Source organism: Pituophis catenifer, unplaced genomic scaffold, assembly GCF_029215685.1.
Source record: "Pituophis catenifer annectens isolate HBS135680 unplaced genomic scaffold, rPitCat1.0.hap2 SCAF_3, whole genome shotgun sequence".
Classification (NCBI taxonomy): domain Eukaryota; kingdom Metazoa; phylum Chordata; class Lepidosauria; order Squamata; family Colubridae; genus Pituophis; species Pituophis catenifer.
In genome coordinates, this window is record NW_027256883.1 from 86,968,205 (window position 1) to 86,987,268 (window position 19,064).

The following is a 19,064-nucleotide window of genomic DNA, read 5'->3' on the forward strand; positions in this document are numbered from 1 at the left end:
GGGATTATTATTTAGTTATATGATTTTTTTATTTTATTTATTTATTTGTCAAGTATATATAAGATAACAGGTAAAAGTATAAACATAATTTGAATACATGAAAAGAGTAAGAGTAAAAAGGAATATTAGGACAGGGACGGTAGGCACGCTGGTACACTTATGCACACCCCTTACAGACCTTTTAGGAATGGGGTGAGGTCAACAGTAGATAGTTTAAGGTTAAAGTTGTGGGGGTTTGGGGAAGAAACCATAGAGTCAGGTAGTGTATTCCAGGCATTGACCACTCTGTTACTGAAGTCATATTTTCTGCAATCGAGTTTGGAGTAGTTTATCTTGAGTTTGTATCTATTATTTGCTCGTTGTGGTTGAAGCTGAAGTAGTCATTGATTGGTAGGGCATTGTGGCAGATAATTTTATGTACTACACTTAGGTCAGACCGAAGTCGGCATAGTACTAAATTGTCTAAGCCCAAAATTTGAAGTCTGGTGGCATAAGGTATTTTATTGCGAGTAGAGGAATGGAGGACTCTTGTAAAATATTTTGTTTTGGATTTAATAATCAATTATATTTACTGTAGTTTACAATGAGTGCTTTAACTAACTGTATAGTTGTAAGTCATTGGGAGTGTGAATAGATTAGGCAGCATACAAATAGAAAGACTGACTGACTGACTGGTTTCAGCAGTAGACAGGTTGGTCATAAACCAGGAAATCCACTTATGATTGTGCTTGCTCTTAATACTGCATATCAAGTTTTACACTTTGTCTAATATAGTGTTTCTTAAAATATGGTCCTAGGATCCCTGGGGATCCCCCAAAAACTTCTCAGGAGTCTGTGAAATTAAAATTATTTTGCAGCCTATGCTGAAAAACAATGCAATATTAAAATCACAACCAATCATGAGAAGTGGTAGTGGCAGCAAGTAGATCAATTTTAATTTTTAATTTGGTAAAAAATTATAAATCCATACAAACATATGCTCTTTTGGGGTCCTTCATAATTTTTACAAGCGGAAAGGGGAGACTTATGTGAAATGAAAATGGCTTTGTGAAAGCAGAGCTGATGACTGTGGCAAAGAACAAGGAATTAGTGACTAGACCTGTTCCATGGAACCTCTTGAGGTTCCAGGAACCTCTTCATCTCTTTATTGCTGCCTTCTGGTTTGGTACATTCTGTTGCTGGCATTCTTGAGAACCGGATGTTCTTGCTTCCAATTTCTGGTCGAATCAGGATTAGAAATGATAAGAGCTGCATCTGTTATATCCCTGCTGGAACTAGGGTATGGTTACATCAGCTTGTCCTTCTTCCAAAGAATGGAAGACATAAAGATATGCCCAGCTGGGTCCCTACACAGAGATAAAAAAACTCATTGGGAAAATTATAGGATTATCATTTAGAAAGGTTATGGTGGAAAGAAGAGACAGTAAAATCCATTCCATTGTTTTATGCATATAATCTGTATAAACATAGATGTCTGGAAAATAGTTGATTGGGTGTTTTTAATTCTAAAACCTTTCTTGCAGGTCACTAATGAGATTGTTAGGCAACTGATGGAGCAAAATGGGTTTTATAATTTGGAGAAACCTGGAGAGTTCACCAACATTGTGGATATCCAGTTTTTGGCTGCCATGATACACCCTGGTGGTGGACGAAATGACATCCCTCAGAGATTGAAGAGACAGTTTTCTGTGTTTAATTGCACCTTGCCTTCTAACCCATCCATTGACAAGATTTTTGGTAAAACAGGGTGGTTTTTAGTCTTATTGGTCATTAGGTAGCACTTAGTGTTTGTTTTTCTTTGAAAAGCTAAGAGAAGTGAAAAATTTGAGGGGAGATGTAAATAATACCTTCCACTGCGTGAGTGGATACCTTAAAATTGCAGCATTACTATTAAATTGCTAATGTCTGTCATTATTTTCAAAACAATGCCAAAACAAAAGAGAGAGAGAAAAAACCTACAAAACCACAGAAACATAACTATAAAAAGTGTGAACAGAAAAATTTAGCTCCGTTATACTAAACGAATGAGTTTATACAGGAGATCAGTGATTTGGGAAATGTATATTAAAATAGATTTCCTGGGATATTCAGTTTTTAACAATGTACATTAGTGGAGATTGCATAAGGAAATTCAGTGGTTGTTTTTTTTTTATCGCTCTATATGTTATACCTATCCTTAGTATTGGCGTGTATATTTTGGGCAAATTATGTTCTTCAGGCATTTTTAAACAAGTGCATTCATTCACTAGGTATTACAAAATGATATTTTAACTAATTAATATTTTAATTAATTAAATTTACTTAAAGTGTTTCTACGCTGTTCTCAGTTAACAAACCTTAATGTGATTGGATGATGTTCAGTGGTATAGGTATGACATGGAAGTGGATGGATTTCTTAGATTATCTAACTTGAATTCTCCAGGTGTGATTGGCACAGGTCATTATTGTAGCCAAAGAGGCTTTTTGGAAGAAATGAGAGCAACAGTTGCTAAGCTGGTCCCATTGACCCGGCGGTTGTGGCAAATGACCAAGATCAAAATGCTGCCAACTCCAGCCAAATTCCATTATGTGTTCAATCTCCGGGACCTTTCCAGGATTTGGCAAGGAATGCTTAATACTATTTCAGAAGTAATCAATGATTCCAATGTAAGTAATGCATATATGTTTTTTTCATATATTAAATTCACATTTTTTTTTATATTGAATGCATTTTTATATAAGATTATAAACATTATACTGTAAGAAGTACAGAAACAGAATTATAGACAGCCCCATAAGTAGTAAATACTATTATACTTTAATTGCAAACACTAAGTCTAAATGTATTAATGCAGATACATACACCACCACGTCACTAGAATGCACTTGGCACCAAAAAAGTTAACCTTTTACTTATGGAATTGAAACCAAATGAAGAGGAGATGAGTTATGAAAAAGCAGTTGACAAAAAGGTTACCATAAATATTATTCTCCAGGAAGGAAACAGGGCAAACTAGTATCAGAGGCTGATTTAATATCATACTTATTTAGTCCTTTTATTAATGTATGATGTTTTTAGTTCATAGACAAAATTACATTTTTAAAAAGGCACAATCTCTTTATTTTATAGCATTTTGGGGCAACATTTGGAAATAATTTGCTTTTTCCTGCTTCTAAAATTGTTGTTGTTGTTGTTGGACTTCTACCTTAGTCTGGGTTTTTCTAACAATTTCTTATCTAAGTAGTAATTGTCGTTAGCTCAGGACTACCTGTAGAAAGCTTTTACACATAGAAAGTATGCCAAGCATTATTTAGGGAAGTTATTTCCTTATTTTAGACTAGAGAGGCACAGAGCAAAAGCAATTGTACTGCATTTAGTGGCAGAGAGGAGCTCGAGCAGAGGTCTGCTTTTAGATATTCACACAGGTGTTTGTGGTAGTTCACCACAGCAGGGAAGAGCAACAAAACTAAATTGAAATGTAAGGGAGCATGCTGTCAACATTTTTTTTTTTTCAAAAAGCAATCTGTAAGTGATTTCTGAAAGGAAAAGAAAGGTGAATGTGTTGAATTTTTGTACCACTAACATCATGTTTCCACTTTCTCATCTGTTTACATCAACTCTGGACTTAACCCCAGTTAATGGATTTATACAGTACATTGAATTGTAAACTAATTAAGTGAGCTGGGTTTGCATAATTCACTAAGCTGCAAGACTAAGCTTAACATGCTGCATAAAGACACTTGCTAGATCATTAGTGAGCCGTGGGTATCATTTCTAACTTAATTCTGAATTGCTCTTGCTCAACCTCAAAGCAGGTAGTTAGGATATATCACATAAACATACTTTTTTTAGGGGGAAACAAATGAAAACCAATTAAAAAGAAATTCTGAGGTCCCTTGTCTTCTTTTCCTTCCCCAGTTCTTAGCTGAAAAAAATATACATATACACAGGCAAATACAAACAGATGGTTAGATGCAAGATTTGTGCCTATATCATACATATATTTAAAACATTTTTAAATGTCGTTTACTGTTCTAAAAAATGTGGCTGAGGTTGTTTCCCATATTTAATAATGAATGAATATGGGCAGCATTCTTTCAGTAACAAAATAATCTCATGCAGCATCCTCTTCAAAATAAATATGTATGAGAAGCATCTATTTTGAATGTTGCAAATTCCAACATGATGAAGAAGCTACATACAGTTATTTTTCTCTTCTCTCTCTGAACAGGTGCTCATTAAGCTATGGAAGCATGAATGTAAGCGTGTTATTGCTGATCGCTTCACAACTCCTGAAGATGTGGAGTGGTTTGATCTGGCACTAGCAAAGCTAATTGAAGGAGAACTTGGTAGTGATAAGGCAGCATTAGTGGCACTCAACAAGGAAGCTTTCTTTGTTGATTTCTTAAGAGACGCACCTGAAGCAACAGGTAAACTTAATCTAAAATGAAAAAATATGTGCCTGATATTAGTACCATACAAGGAAGTAATAGATTTGGGCTTGAAAATGCAGAACAATTATACTTTCAAAACCTCATAGCTATTTATAAAGTTTAATTAAGAAGGTGGTGGAGGAGAAAAAATTGTTTGCAGGAGAGGTTGCAGCTTTGGGAGGAAGTCTATCCTTTCTTCCATGCTGAAACCAAATGTTTTGTAATCTCCATGCCTAGCATCTAGGCCCTAAAATTGTCTTTGGTAATGTCTATAGAATCTATTTTCATTTCATTTGATCCCACAAAGCAGGGACAAGCTAAGGAGTTCTTCAAGACTGGTTCACATAAGACTGGACAAACCAATACTTTCTCAGTAGAGGAGGTCCCAGTTAGTATGAAGGAATTATATACAATTTGTCAGAAATCCTCCAAAGTTATTTACTGATGTGATAAGCACCACTCCATAAAGATCTACTTAATTATACCAATTTCCTCAGTAGCTTTAAAGTGTGAATATTAGAAGAAGCATTTGCCCAGAGACATTCTGGATGATTGTTATGCTTGGCAGTTGAGATGAGTAGAAGGGACAGAAGAAGTAAAAGCAGGTTGATTTGCATGAGTTGCTCACAGTATGAGCTTCGAACTAAGTCTGTCTTCAGTCTATTTTATATTCCAGTTGCAGAAGGCAAGATATCACCACCACTTAATTCCGAATGTATAATTCCAAGGATACTAACTTTGAATAGATTTCCAGTGAATTCAGCCTTGTGATTAGACTATGCTTGGAATTTTAGTCCTTGTACATGATGTTTTAAAATGGCTTTCATTAAATATAAAGGAAATACCTTCTAGGAGAACATGTATGGATTCTCGCTGATATATCATGAGAAAGATCTGTGATACAGTATCTTTCACACCATTTGATAAATCTGTATCTTCAAGAAATAAGTAGGAAGGCTATAAACAATCCTTTATAAGAAATGAGTTATATATTTTCTTTAAATGGAAACACATTTTATTTCATACTAGGTCTGAAGGAAAAGTTTCTCAAAGGTAAGCTAGAGGCTTCTGATCTTGTCAGATTTGCCTCATTTCTTCTAAGAGTTTGAGTTCTGCACTTAGGAGTTCATTTCATAGATGTCAATGTACCAAGCACGGCTAGTTATAGACAAGATAATGATTTTTTTTTTTTTTTGCTTTAATACATAGTCTAATGGGGAATAATTTCTTAGATATATAGCATGCTCCTCAATAGTTGAGCCAGCAATCTGATAAAGCTGAAACTAAGCATTGTGATGTTGTTGAGAAAATATAAATATTCCAGCCTTATAAACAATATAGGAAAAATATATTCTCAACATAGGATAAAATAGTTGGTAAAGCCAGGTGGCATAATACATAAAAAAAAATCCCAAAAGACTTGAAATGTCCTACAACTGGCATTTTAAAAAAAACTTTCCTTTGTCAGAGAAAGCACTGCATAATTTTATTGAAGGTGCTTTAATGCTTGATTCAGCTTTTGAGATGAGTTTCCTTTGAGCAATTAACTGTAGTACTAGCATTTTGTTTTGCATGGTTAAAAAACTATTTTTAGCGCAAAGTATTTTTTTATTTAAATTAATTTTGGTTGACGTAGTATGCAGATATGGCATTTTGAAAAATGGCTGAGTGTCACCTTGGGGATGACCTTCTCTAAACTTGCAAATATGCTTTGAAACCTTTTTTTCTTACTAGTATTCATAATATTGCTAAGCATTACTTCAATGTTCAGGAGCTTTTTCCACAAATCAAGATGTATTGACATTTTCTCATAAAATGAGACATGGCCAATTAATGAGGGGACATTAATTGGCCAAGTCTTCACTTTAGGAGAGAGTTATAAGAACATGACCTGAATGCATGGAAGTAATTGTTGTATGTAAAGTCTTGCTTTCTATGTTTGCTTTTTTTAATGGCCCACTTTTATAGACAGAGTGGTTACAATATACAACTCAAAATGTGTGGCTTCCAGTTTCTCCATAGGTGCTGCAGGTATTTCTCCATTCCTAGCAAGTCATCTATACCAGGGATCCCCAACCCTCGGGCCGCAACCCACTACTTGGCCTTGGCCGATTTGGAACTGGCGTGTGCGTGCAGTTCCACTTGTGCGAGCAGTGGGCATGTGCATGCAGCTCCATTTGTGCAAGCGGCAGGTGCGTGTGTCTGCCACCGATGCAAATGAAGCTGCGCAGACATGTGCTTGCTCGCCGTATCCCTTCCCTCTCCCTCCCCTCCCCTCCCTCCCTGCCAGTCTGCAAACCCAGAAATGTTGGGGATACACATCTTGTTGTCTCTGGTTTTTGCTTTTCCTACTGCATTATGTCATCCAGCTTTAGTTTATCTGTTCTCTTCATATTTAGTCTCTTATCATTTCTTCTCAGTGATTTCCAAACTCTAAGCTGAGAAGTAATATCTGCCATGAAAAAAAAACTGTATTACAAAAGAGTTGTGATTAATTTGGACTCTGGAACATATATTTTGGCATTTAAGATTTCGGCATATGATATTAAATTATACTTTCTTCTAGAGAAAGCAGCCAACTGGGACAAATTGGAGAGAATGCAAGGAAGAAATAGTTTGGTTAATTTGTTTGTGCACTGCTATGTATAATTGGATTGGAAGAAGTATGTGGATACCTTCAGTTATTGGATGTGGGGGAATTTTTTCAGGAAGCATTATAAACTTGTATAACTAATTAATACAAGTCTTCAAAATGTTTCAGAGTTGAAATAAACAAAGTTCCATTCCAATTTCAAAACAGCCATTCTTTCCAACATTACTGAAAAAAGTCTAGACTTTTTTTTTTTTAAAAAATGCTCATTTCAAGGCTGGACCAGAGTAGGAGGTTCTGGGCTCGAAACATTTTAAATGTGAAAAATTTGGCATGCCTGTTTTAATTAAGAGCCACATTTCCTTGTTAAACGGCACAAACACAAGTTTTCAGTGTATTCATTTAACGCCCTAAAAAAGAGGAAAAATATTGCCACATCCACTTGGGTCAGCAAAGTACATAGGAGTTCATCAGCCACATCACTGCACAAATAGCCAAAATGACAGCTTTTAAAATTTCTATTTCTTCTCACTAATTAGGTAGGCCATTAAGCTGGAAGTCTGCTAAGTTCCACTCTTCTGCACTGCTTCTCATTGTTGTCACCTATTACATTTTTAGTCATTCACACATTTTAATGCCCTTCTTCGTTTTTCAGGAGCAAGTAGACGGTAAAGTTAGAAGACACACAGGAATGATACACAAATTCATACTAATTGGAAGTGTTATTTTCTTATAGGAGAAGAACCGGAGGAAGCAGAAGCTGACGTGCCCAAAATATATGAACCCATTGAATCTTTTGGCATCTTGAAGGACCGTTTAAACATGTTTTTGCAAATATATAATGAGAGTATCCGTGGGGCAGGAATGGATTTGGTGTTTTTTACCGATGCTATGATTCATTTAATAAAGGTATCAATCAGTAGTGGGTTTCAAAACCCGTTGCTACCAGTTCGCTTGTGGGCACACTCGCACATGCATGCAACACATGCATAGAAGCGTCCAGGCGGGTGGGCAGAGCCTCCCGCCACAGTGGCTACCGCCCAATCCGGGGTGAACCGGTAGCAACCCACCACTGGTATCAATGGACATGACAATTTCTTTAGTTAAGTTTTGGTGATTTCAGATGCCCGAGTTTGAACCTTTGATAATCCATTAGTTTCATGGGCACAAATTCTAACAATATTCAGATGTAATTAGTGAAACTTTCTTGAAGGAAGGCTTACCCATGTGGATTCTAAAAAGTTACAGAAAATACTGCTTTCATGATCAGAGTGTTGACATTAGAGAACTAAATGATAAATCTTTCGAAGTATAAAAAACTGAATTGATGTAAAGATGAACATCTATAATTTTTTTTTACAAGAAAAGGAAACAAAAGGCTTTTATCCCCATTCCTCCAATAAAAATCTGTCTTGCAAAATGATTGTAAGTTCATTTTTGGTTAAAAAATTCTCCATCCTGCACCCAGTCACCTACAGAAGTGAGCAAGGCTGATGCTGGATACTGTTCTAGACTTTGTACAAGTGCTAAACATGAGAGCTTATAGATTGCTCTTATTAAGGCTGATACCCCGAGACTGCCACTTTTTTTTAAAAAAAGAGGCAGATTTAGTGAATAACAATATTGTGGGTGTAACTATGTATAAGTGACATCAGTGAGAAATAGATCATGCATTTGTGCCAAATACTAACTCTACTAAGGATGGGGATGAAGGGTAACCAGGACCAGCCCTACTGTCAAGCATATGATGGCTATGTTGGTGGCAGATTATAGGGGGCAAGAACAGTCATGATTGTCTCTAATTCACCTGTCATTCCTGTAGGATTCTGCTTCATTCAGCAGTCTTGCTCCAGTCTCTGTGAGGCAAGCTTTATTTTTCTTTTAAAGATAGTCAGATTGAGGTAGTCAGGAGAGAGATTTCTCAGCGAAGAAGAAATAAATCATTGTTTCAGCAACCAATAGATTGTGATATTGCTTTAGTAATGCTTTAGCTTACCTCTGCCACTATATTTAATCAGACTTCTTCTGTTGACAGTACAGCATGCTCAATGTGTAGGGCCTCTTAAGGTGACTATAACATTTTGAAGAGATCAGTGCCTGAGTCCTCAGAGTTTGAGTATATTAATGCAACCCCCATAGAACAGAAGACACTGGCCTTATGCACTTTTCTGAGAAAGAAAATTCTATGCAAATAAGAACTCAAAATAGACTTCCAAACCCAAATGAGCTTCGTTGTCAGAAAAATTGTTTGTATTAAAACAGCAATTGGTATCTGTATCGTTGCCCTGACTCATTATATAAGTAGTGAAAGTTTTTTGGTGTTAGCGGCCTGAACCAGAGGTGGTATTCAGCAGGTTCTGAGCAGTTCTGGAGAACTGGTAGCGGAAATTTTGAGTAGTTCAGAGAACCGGTAAATACCACCTCTGACTGGCCCCGCCCCTATCTATTCTCTGCTTCTTGAGTCCCAGCTGATCGGGAGGAAATGGGGATTTTGCAGTAACCTTCCCCTGGAGTGGGGAGGGAATGGAGATTTTACAGTATCCTTCCCCTGGAGTGGGGTGGGAATGGAGATTTTACAGTATCCTTCTCCTGCCATGCCCACCAAGCCACGCCCACAGAACCGGTAGTAAAAATATTTTAATCCCACCACTCACTTGAACAGTTATTCTAGGTGGTCTCTGGGGAAAGATTCCCATTAGCAATTAGTCAGTCCAGCTTATACACTATTCCAGGTACTTGATCATGTTATTTTAAGATAGACTCTCTATGTTGCATGTGATAGAAGATGCTGGCCATCACAGTACAGATTCAAATGCTAATCTACAGACTTCTGTTAATAAATAAGAGAATCACTACTTTATCCTTGATACTAGAAAGCAAATTGTCTGTGGCCAAACTGGAGCTTCTATTGTTGGAAAGAGTTTATGGAATGATCAATGCAAAGACTGGGATCACCATTGTGCTACCAATATTAAAGATGTGGTGCAATGCAGGAACTTATCAAGTATCTGCTTAATATTGTGCTATTCTAAATATACAACCAACAAAATGGTGCTGTGCTTTGTAGATCTCACGTGTGATCCGCACTCCCCGAGGAAATGCCCTACTTGTTGGAGTTGGAGGGTCTGGAAAGCAAATCTTGACAAAACTGGCATCATTCATTGCAGGCTATGATATGTTCCAGATCACATTAACAAGGTAACCTGTTGAATAAAACACAGTATGAAAATGGATGCTCATTTTATAAAAGAAATCAAATAATTAACATGTAAAACATATTATTGTGCTAGTTCCAATGTTAAGAAGTGCAGGATTACATAATCATTAGCCTACTATTTGAACTATTTTGCCTCCCTGATTTGGTTGAATGAAAACTCTCTCAAATTCTATAATTGGTTATAGGAAGAATATTACAGTCAATACTACAAGAAAATAATAACCATTTGTAGTAAAGAAAAGACAATGGAAAATTTTATCTTATCTTATCTTATCTTATCTTATCTTATCTTATCTTATCTTATCTTATCTTATCTTATCTTCTATCTATCTATCTATCTATCTATCTATCTATCTATCTACCCTACCCTACCCTACCCTACCCTACCCTACCCTACCCTACCTCCCTCCCTCCCTCCCTCCCACCCACCCACCCACCCACCTACCTACCTACCTATCTTCTAACAATGAAAATGTCTGCCTTTTTACATAAAATATATTCCATTTAAAAGAAGTAAATTTAGTATTTGAGTAAGTGATAGGGCTTTTATGTATCAAAACAGTTTGGTTTGGTTTATTAATTATGTTTACATTCTGTATTATTGAAATATTATACAACTTAGAACAATGAAACAAAAATGAAGGATAAAACGGTAGACAAATTGAGAATTTTTTTTTTTTTTCAATTTGATTTATATGCCGCCCTTCTCCGGAGACTCAGGGCGGCTTACAATGCGTTAAGCAATAGCCTTCATTCTTTTGTATATTTTATACAAAGTCAGCTTATTGCCCCCACAAACTGGATCCTCATTTCACCTACCTTAGAAAGGATGGAAGGCTGAGTCAACCTTGAGCCTTGGAGAGATTCGAACCAGCAGAAATTGCAGGCAGCTGTGTTAATAACAGGGTGCATTAAACCACTGTACTATCAAGGCTCTTTATTTAAAGAGTCTTTATTTAAAGCCACTATTTAAATAGTGGCGAGCATTAAAATGCATAGATATAACCATGTATATGGTTATATAACCAAGAAAACTACATATTTCTAAAAGCAACAACCATGAAAACAGACACTGAGCAGAAAGGCCAAAAAAAATTTGTTCTCATTTTAAGGCACCTTGTTTCAATCCAAATTATTTGTAGGCTAGGAAGCTTGGAATGTTTGTGACAATTTTATTTTTTCATTTTTCTAGATCCTACAATGCATCTAATTTGATGGAAGACTTGAAACATCTGTATAAGACTGCTGGACAGCAAGGAAAAGGAATCAGTTTCATTTTTACAGATAATGAAATAAAAGATGAAGCTTTCCTGGAGTATATGAACAATGTGCTATCATCAGGAGAAGTAGGATTTTCATCTTTCCTCTTGGCATTGAGTTAGCCCTGAGTTTTCAGAAACAGAGCCTGGCTGATAAAGCTCTAGTGACAGACTGATTCTGTAAAGTTCTATGCTTGAGTTCACTGCTGATGAAAAAACTTACCCACTGAATACTGATTTTTGAGTAAATATAGAACAGATCAAGCTCTTAGTCTTTATTTATTTTACTGCTGAGGTACAATAAATCAGTAAAGACAGACTTGGAGAAAATCTTTAATAGAATCACACAGATTGAGAATATTTTATTTCTAGGGCAAAAACACAGAGATTGCCATTTTCCAAATATTACTGACAATCATCTCCCAGAAGCCTTAGCTAGCAAGACAGATTAGGGGTTGTAATTCAGTAACATCTGGATGGCCACAGGTTTTAAGAATAAAAGGGAAGAGAAAGGAAAATTAAATGTGAATATTTTATTGGCATAACTTACTTTCCCCCATAAATTAGCATTCAAAGTAGCTAACAATAAAACAGCAATGAATGGATTATAATTAAAATGCTTTAATTATCAATTATAAAGTCATGAAACACTCTAGCAATGAGCTCTTTAACTTCAACATTTCAAATGAATACAATCAACTTTTGGTAATATATGAATGAATTATTCATATAAAAAAGGTAAAGGTTCCCCTCGCATGTATGTGCTAGTTGTTCCCGACTCTAGGGGGCGGTGCTCATTTCCATTTCAAAGCTGAAGAGTCAGCACTGTCTGAATATGTCTCCGTGGTCATGTGGCCAGCATGACTAAACACCAAAGGCGCACGGAAAGCTGTTACCTTCCCACCAAAGGTGGTCCCTATTTTTCTGCTTGTATTTTTTACATGCTTTGGAACTGCTAGGTTGGCAGAAGCTGGGACAAGTAACGAGAGCTCACCCCGTTACGCAGCACTAGGGATTCGAACCACTGAACTGTCGACCTTTCGATCGACAAGCTCAGTGTCTTAGCCACTGAGCCACCAAGTCCCCCAATTATTAATATAAAAGTAGCTAAATGCCTTTTAAAAAACAACAACAGCTGACTGTATGTGGGGTACAATAAAAATGTTCTTCCTGTTTAGGTTTCCAACTTGTTTGCTCGTGATGAAATTGATGAAATCATTGGGGATCTCATTCCAGTTATGAAGAGGGAGCATCCACGACGTCCTCCCACCAATGAGAATGTATATGATTACTTCATGACTAGAGTTCGCCAGAACCTGCATGTGGTTCTTTGTTTTTCACCAGTGGGTGAAAAATTCCGAAACAGAGCTTTGAAATTCCCCGCACTCATTTCTGGTTGCACTATAGACTGGTTTAGCCGCTGGCCCAAAGATGCCCTAGTTGCAGGTTTGACATGTTTGACTATTGGAAAAGTTTATAACATTGTCAGTAATTTTAACATGGTGAAAATCTCTTCTCTAGTACATCATTTACTGTAGGGTCCGGGTTTTTTTTTTTACTCTGAGTAGAATAGAAAAGTTGAATTCAAACTGTATCAAAAACTATTTTGAGTGTTGCTTTGATGCATATTTATTGATTATATCTTCCTCTCCCATTCCAGAGAAAAAATAAACTTAGAATATTATCTTCAAAATTTAAATGTATTATTTTTACATTCTGGCAAGACTTTGAAATGTTTTGGATAAATTAGAGTAGCCTTAGAATAAGGTTATGCAAGCCTTGTTGTGTTGACGACATTTCAGTGTTGATAATAGAGACTTTTCTGTCTCCACATACGAAGCGTTAGTGATTGAGAAAACATACTGCAGTGGAACGTCTTTCGTTGAAACAGATGATTTGATGTGAGAAATGCAAATGGCAAAATTAAACGAAGCCCATTTACTTATTCCTAAAGCAAGGGGATTCTTAATTCCATCAAGACAAGAATAATAGCTTTGCTCCCAATAATTACAGGAGGAGGATTATCCATCAGTAAAAAGAAATAAGCTGATTTCACTCCTGAGATGATAAGCAGAGATCTTGTGATGTACAAATGACAAAGAGCAGGAATAATAATGTCAAATCTCCTGCATCAAAAAGAATATGTCAAGACTGCAATTACTTTGGCAATTAAAACCATTCAGCTCCCTTTGCGTATAATTTACATGCCTTGAAAATCATATAGTTAGCAATGGTTTAATGTTATTGCTTATATCAATATATTAGAGTATTTGAGGTCATGGGTCTAATTTTGAGACCATCAAGGGTATCTGCAGTAAGAGGCATGTCAAAAAATCAAGATGCTCATGCAGTTGAAGCCTGCTCCTTTTGATGCACTGTGTACACCCAAAATATGAAAAAAATGGGCAGGCTTCAGTCATGAGGTTATAAGTACCATGTTGACTCCCTGCCCATTGGAATTCCTCTGAATATCACCTAGATCATACTTATCTGTCAAGTGTGCATGTCAGAGGAGCTCAGAAAGTTGAATTTGCTTCTTTCAAGGAAGAAGAAAAGTCCATGACAATGAATGAGATGGAGGGGTGGGGAAGAATAATAAGAAATAGGTCAGAAGTCATCCTAAATTTCTTCTGCCAGAGAATGAAGTAGTGTTTATACTAATAGGCATTAAATCTCCTTTTAGTATCGGAGCATTTCTTGTCGTCATATGAAATCGATTGCACTGAAGATATCAAAAAACAAATGGTACAGTGTATGGGCTCCTTCCAAGATGGAGTTGCTGAAAAATGCGTTGACTATTTTCAAAGATATCGTCGATCCACCCATGTGACTCCCAAGTCTTATTTGTCCTTTATTCAAGGATATAAAGCTATATACAAAGAAAAACATGCCGAGGTACAGACCTTAGCCCACAGGTGAGGTGTTTTGGTACTCTTATCGTCAGTTATTGTCTTCCCAAATAGCTAAACTCAATAACTAGTCTCAGTACTGCTGAGAGAGTGATATATGTTTAAGAGATCTGAATTGGTTGCTTTAGAAGGTTTATGAAGAGCCTTGGTGGCACGGTGATTAGAATGCAGTATTGCAGGCGTTTGTATTATATTTGTATTGCAGCCAGGAGTTTGATCCTGAGCAGCTCAAGGTTGACTCAGCTTTCCATCCTTCTGAGGTCAATAAAATGAGGACCCACATTGTTGGGGGCAATATGCTGATTCTGTAAATTGCCTAGAGACGGCTGTAAAGTACTGTGAAGCAGTATATAAGTCTACATGCTATTGCTATTGTGAAATTATGATGTATAAGATTAAACCAAAGGCCACAAATAGTTCTAGGATCACAGATTACCACTTTTTATTTTGGGGAAAGGGAATAATCGAAGATCGTTTCTAGTCTAGTGAAGTTCTGTGCTTTGGGATATATATATATATATATATATATATATATATATATATATATATATATATATATATATATATATAAATATATAGATGGTTCTATATATTTCAGAATGAATACTGGATTGGAGAAATTGAAGGAGGCTTCTGAATCTGTGGCAGCTTTGAGTAAAGAGCTGGAAGCCAAAGAGAAAGAACTTAAGATTGCCAATGAAAAAGCTGATATGGTAAAGTCCAGTGTGTTTATTTCGACTCTTTTACTAATGGGCCCTTAGAAGGGCTCACTGCCTTAGAAGAGTGAGGAAAATTCTCAGGGATGACTCTCACCCTGGTCACCACTTCTTTACCCTCCTACCATTGGGAAGGAGATATAGAAGCATGGCCAGCCACACAAACAAGCTGAAGAACAGTTTTTATCCTTGGGCTGTCAGGCTCCTGAATGCGAAATAACATCATAAATACGTAGTACGATGGATTTGCAGGGCCAGCGCAATGTGTAACATGTTTACACTGGTGTAATAGGACTGGGTGTTTGTTAATATGATTTATTGGGTTAGGAATTTTCTGTTTCTACTGTGAGTTGTATTGTGTTGAGGGGGGCGCACTGAGGGAGCTCCATCAATCTCATTATACATATGTTGTGCAGACAATAAAGATTATTATTAATGGGAAAACCTGGAAGAAAATTAGTTAGTGGACTTCTCCTAATTGGTGCCCTTCTACACATGTTAACTCTCTGAATTTCAGATATGATAAACTGAAGTTTCTTGATATTGTTGGTCATAAAAAGGCCACATCATATAACATGCAGCCCTTAGGCTTTCTCCATCTGTAGTCCTTCTGCCTCTGGATGCCAGAATACCTGGCTATTTTGAAACAAGAATCAGAAGAAAGTTGCATTATAAGTCCTAAAACATGCATATAACACAGATAAAAAAAATTAAGAACCCACAAAAAACCCTAGCCTTGCCTACATGGGCTCAGCCAGCCTAAAATAGTAAGTGTAAATATTGGGTAACAAAACATTAGGTTGCCTCTGGACTATGGGATCTCACACTGCTTGTTTACTAAACCCAAAACACTTTGCTAACTTTTGAGTATAACATAAACTCTTGGCAAATAATTATTTTCTGCAACCATAGTTACTTGTTTTTCCATTTATTTTCTTTCATTCTTATTTTTTTAAATGTCCTCTATAGGTGTTAAAAGAAGTCACAGTGAAAGCACAGGCTTCTGAAAAGGTGAAAGGCGAAGTTCAGAAAGTGAAGGACAAAGCCCAGGCTATTGTAGACAGCATTTCAGCAGACAAGGCTATCGCTGAGGAAAAATTAGAGGCTGCTAAACCTGCTTTAGAAGAGGCCGAAGCTGCTTTACAGGTTAATGAAGAATGAAAGGCAAATCCACTGTCTGTCTCGCGCAGATATGCTGTCCTCTCAGAAATATACCCCAGATTGGAAACTAATGTGTGGGCTCCCTCCTTTCCCTTTCTCATCATGGGTGAAATTATGTCATTCCCTCACCACCACCACCCTTGATTCACTGTCTTTCTACAATAGCTGCTAAAGAGACTAGGTTTAGTCTCTTTGTATAAAACATACTTTTCACAGAGAATGAACCTTGAGTATGAAAACAATTTACAAAAAGAAGATGACACATAGTATTGGTGATAGATCCTGCAATCTCCAATTTAACAGGAAAGGTATCTATTATTTGTGAAAACTTGTCAAAGAAGTAAAAAAAAAAAACCCTCCTGTCATGGCATCCTATAGTTACTAAAATCTACACAGAGTACCAATAAACTGCATTTATTCGAAGGAATTAATCACATCCTTCAGAGTCCAAATGCTGCATCACCTGCTTCTTTCAAGAAGTCCGCCAATATTAAAGATTGTCAGGATTTTCATATATCAGGCAGTCCCCTGTAGGTGCTGCAATGTAATTAATGTTATTAAATATAAACTTCCAAGAAGTCACTGTCAATACGTAGGTAAAATGACTGATTTGCATTCACATTTTACAACCCATAGATCTGCCACTTGGCAGAAAGCATTAGACGAATTAACTGCAGGCCACATCAATTCAAATAACCATTGCCTGTTTAATTTGACAGAAATGGAACTACCATCTGATGCAGAAACATGGAGAAATGATGTGATACATACATTATGATCGCAATATGGAGAATAGCATCTAACATTATTTACCTATAGCAAATATGTTTTGTTCTCCAGCAACCACATTAACTACACTTCAGAGCAGCTGAAGGCAGAAGTTGAAACAATTATGTTATAATTCTGTTTTATTAATTTGTATCAGCTAATCTCATAAGCAGACTTACAAATGTTTCTCTCTCTCTCTCTCTCTCTCTCTCTCTCTCTCTCTCTCTCTCTCTCTCTCTCTCTGTGTGTGTGTGTGTGTGTGTGTGCGCACTTATGCAGAAGCACATGCCCATGTTCATATATTAGTTATTGTAAAATAATTTTAAATAAGGCAAAAACGTCCTTATTACATGGACATGTTGATGTAATGTTATTGGAAGCAACATAGAACATAATTTGCACTATTTAGCCTACAAACTATGGTTTCCTGTTAGCCTCCCATCCAAATATTTATATATCATATCTTGTCTAATTCCTTGAAATACACCAAGGCTGGCTAGGTAATATTACCTGGCAAGATAGGATATGTCTTAAATGATTTTAAGGATGGATCAATACATACCAAAATTTGCTGCTCATTGTGGCCCTGCTTAACAACAACTGTGAAATGTAAATCACTTTAATTTCTAAATATACAGAAGTTTGGTGTAATCAGCTGATGTTGAACCCACCGTGGAATGCCTTTAAATAAAAAGCCTGCTGATTTTGTTCAGGCACTTCAAAAATGCTGTGATAATTCCTAATTCTGTCCAATAATGTTTCAATAATGTAGACAATCAAGCCGGCAGACATTGCGACTGTCCGTACACTGGGTCGGCCACCTCACCTTATCATGCGTATCATGGACTGTGTGTTGCTGCTCTTCCAGAGGAAAGTAAATGCTACTAAGCTAGACCTGGAGAAAAACTGCATTATGCCATCGTGGCAGGAGTCCTTGAAACTGATGACAGCAGGAAACTTCTTACAGAACTTGCAGGTATACCAAAAAAGCACTGATAAGAAAAAAGAAGATGATAAGGCCGGACAAGATATGAATGTGTAATATATATAGCTTTAGTCTGGATTTATTATGTTTAGTATTGAGAGACTGCACTGCTGCTTTCCGCAGCTTGACAATTACCAGTTTGTAATTGTCTGTAATTTGGTACAATACCAAATTGTACAGAACAGACTGATGACCAATTAATATGAAAAGTTCAGAGAGAGAGAAATTTCAAAGATGGTTCTTATTTCTGTCTTTGGTCCTTCTGGGTAAGTGTTCGTAGAGATTTTGCTGAATTCTTGTAGAAAAATCCAGCACTTATTAAAGATGGCAGCAGTATAAACAGGCACCAGTTTAAATTCAGGCACAGTAAAGATCAGGAAAATACAAATTAAATAGACAAGCTTTTATGAGCATAAATAGTAGCATGACAAAATTAATAACTTTTTGAATGCAAATTCTGTAGAAAATGTGGCTTAGAAAAAAAGGGGTAAAATTAAACAGCTGGATTATTAATTTTGTTTGATTTTGGGTAAGTGAAAAAAAAAATCTCTTTCATGATATTTCTAGCAATTTCCAAAAGATACAATTAATGAAGAAGCAGTGGAGCTCTTGAGTCCTTATTTTGAAATGGCAGATTACAATATTGAGACAGCTAAGAGAGTTTGTGGAAATGTGGCTGGCCTTTGCTCATGGACCAAAGCAATGTCATCCTTCTTCGCTATAAATAAGGAAGTTCTACCTTTAAAGGTAAGTCCAATATAGTTGGCAAGGCAGAGTAAAACTATATCAACAGCAATTTACAGTTTTAAACTGGGATCATATGCTGGACTAAGCTATAATGAGATTTGTTTGGTTATGATTTAGTGTGATGTGCTTTGGCCCTTTGGTCAAATGCAGTCCATCAGCATGTTTGGTCCTGCGTTTGAGAACATTTTAATAGGTGGAAGGTGTGATTTAAACTTATGTCCAAATGATTCCTCTTTGACCTCTGTCTTCTCTTTCCCTACTTCCTGGAGAGCAAATCAAACAAACAAAAAAACTACAAT

General features: G+C 36.5%; 1 protein-coding gene across 2 annotated transcripts in view; it reads left to right on the forward strand.

The window, feature by feature from the left end:
- DNAH5 (dynein axonemal heavy chain 5) overlaps nt 1–19,064 on the forward strand; it is a 169,218-nt gene that overhangs the window by 101,286 nt on the left and 48,868 nt on the right. For both annotated transcript variants that reach the window (XM_070942593.1, XM_070942594.1), the window contains exons 49-60: nt 1,524–1,737; nt 2,423–2,646; nt 4,212–4,410; nt 7,740–7,912; nt 10,071–10,201; nt 11,413–11,566; nt 12,658–12,925; nt 14,163–14,394; nt 14,987–15,101; nt 16,074–16,250; nt 17,806–18,009; nt 18,586–18,765. In XM_070942593.1, the coding sequence (XP_070798694.1) occupies nt 1,524–1,737; nt 2,423–2,646; nt 4,212–4,410; nt 7,740–7,912; nt 10,071–10,201; nt 11,413–11,566; nt 12,658–12,925; nt 14,163–14,394; nt 14,987–15,101; nt 16,074–16,250; nt 17,806–18,009; nt 18,586–18,765 (2,271 nt within the window). The remainder of the gene's footprint in view (nt 1–1,523; nt 1,738–2,422; nt 2,647–4,211; nt 4,411–7,739; nt 7,913–10,070; nt 10,202–11,412; nt 11,567–12,657; nt 12,926–14,162; nt 14,395–14,986; nt 15,102–16,073; nt 16,251–17,805; nt 18,010–18,585; nt 18,766–19,064) is intronic.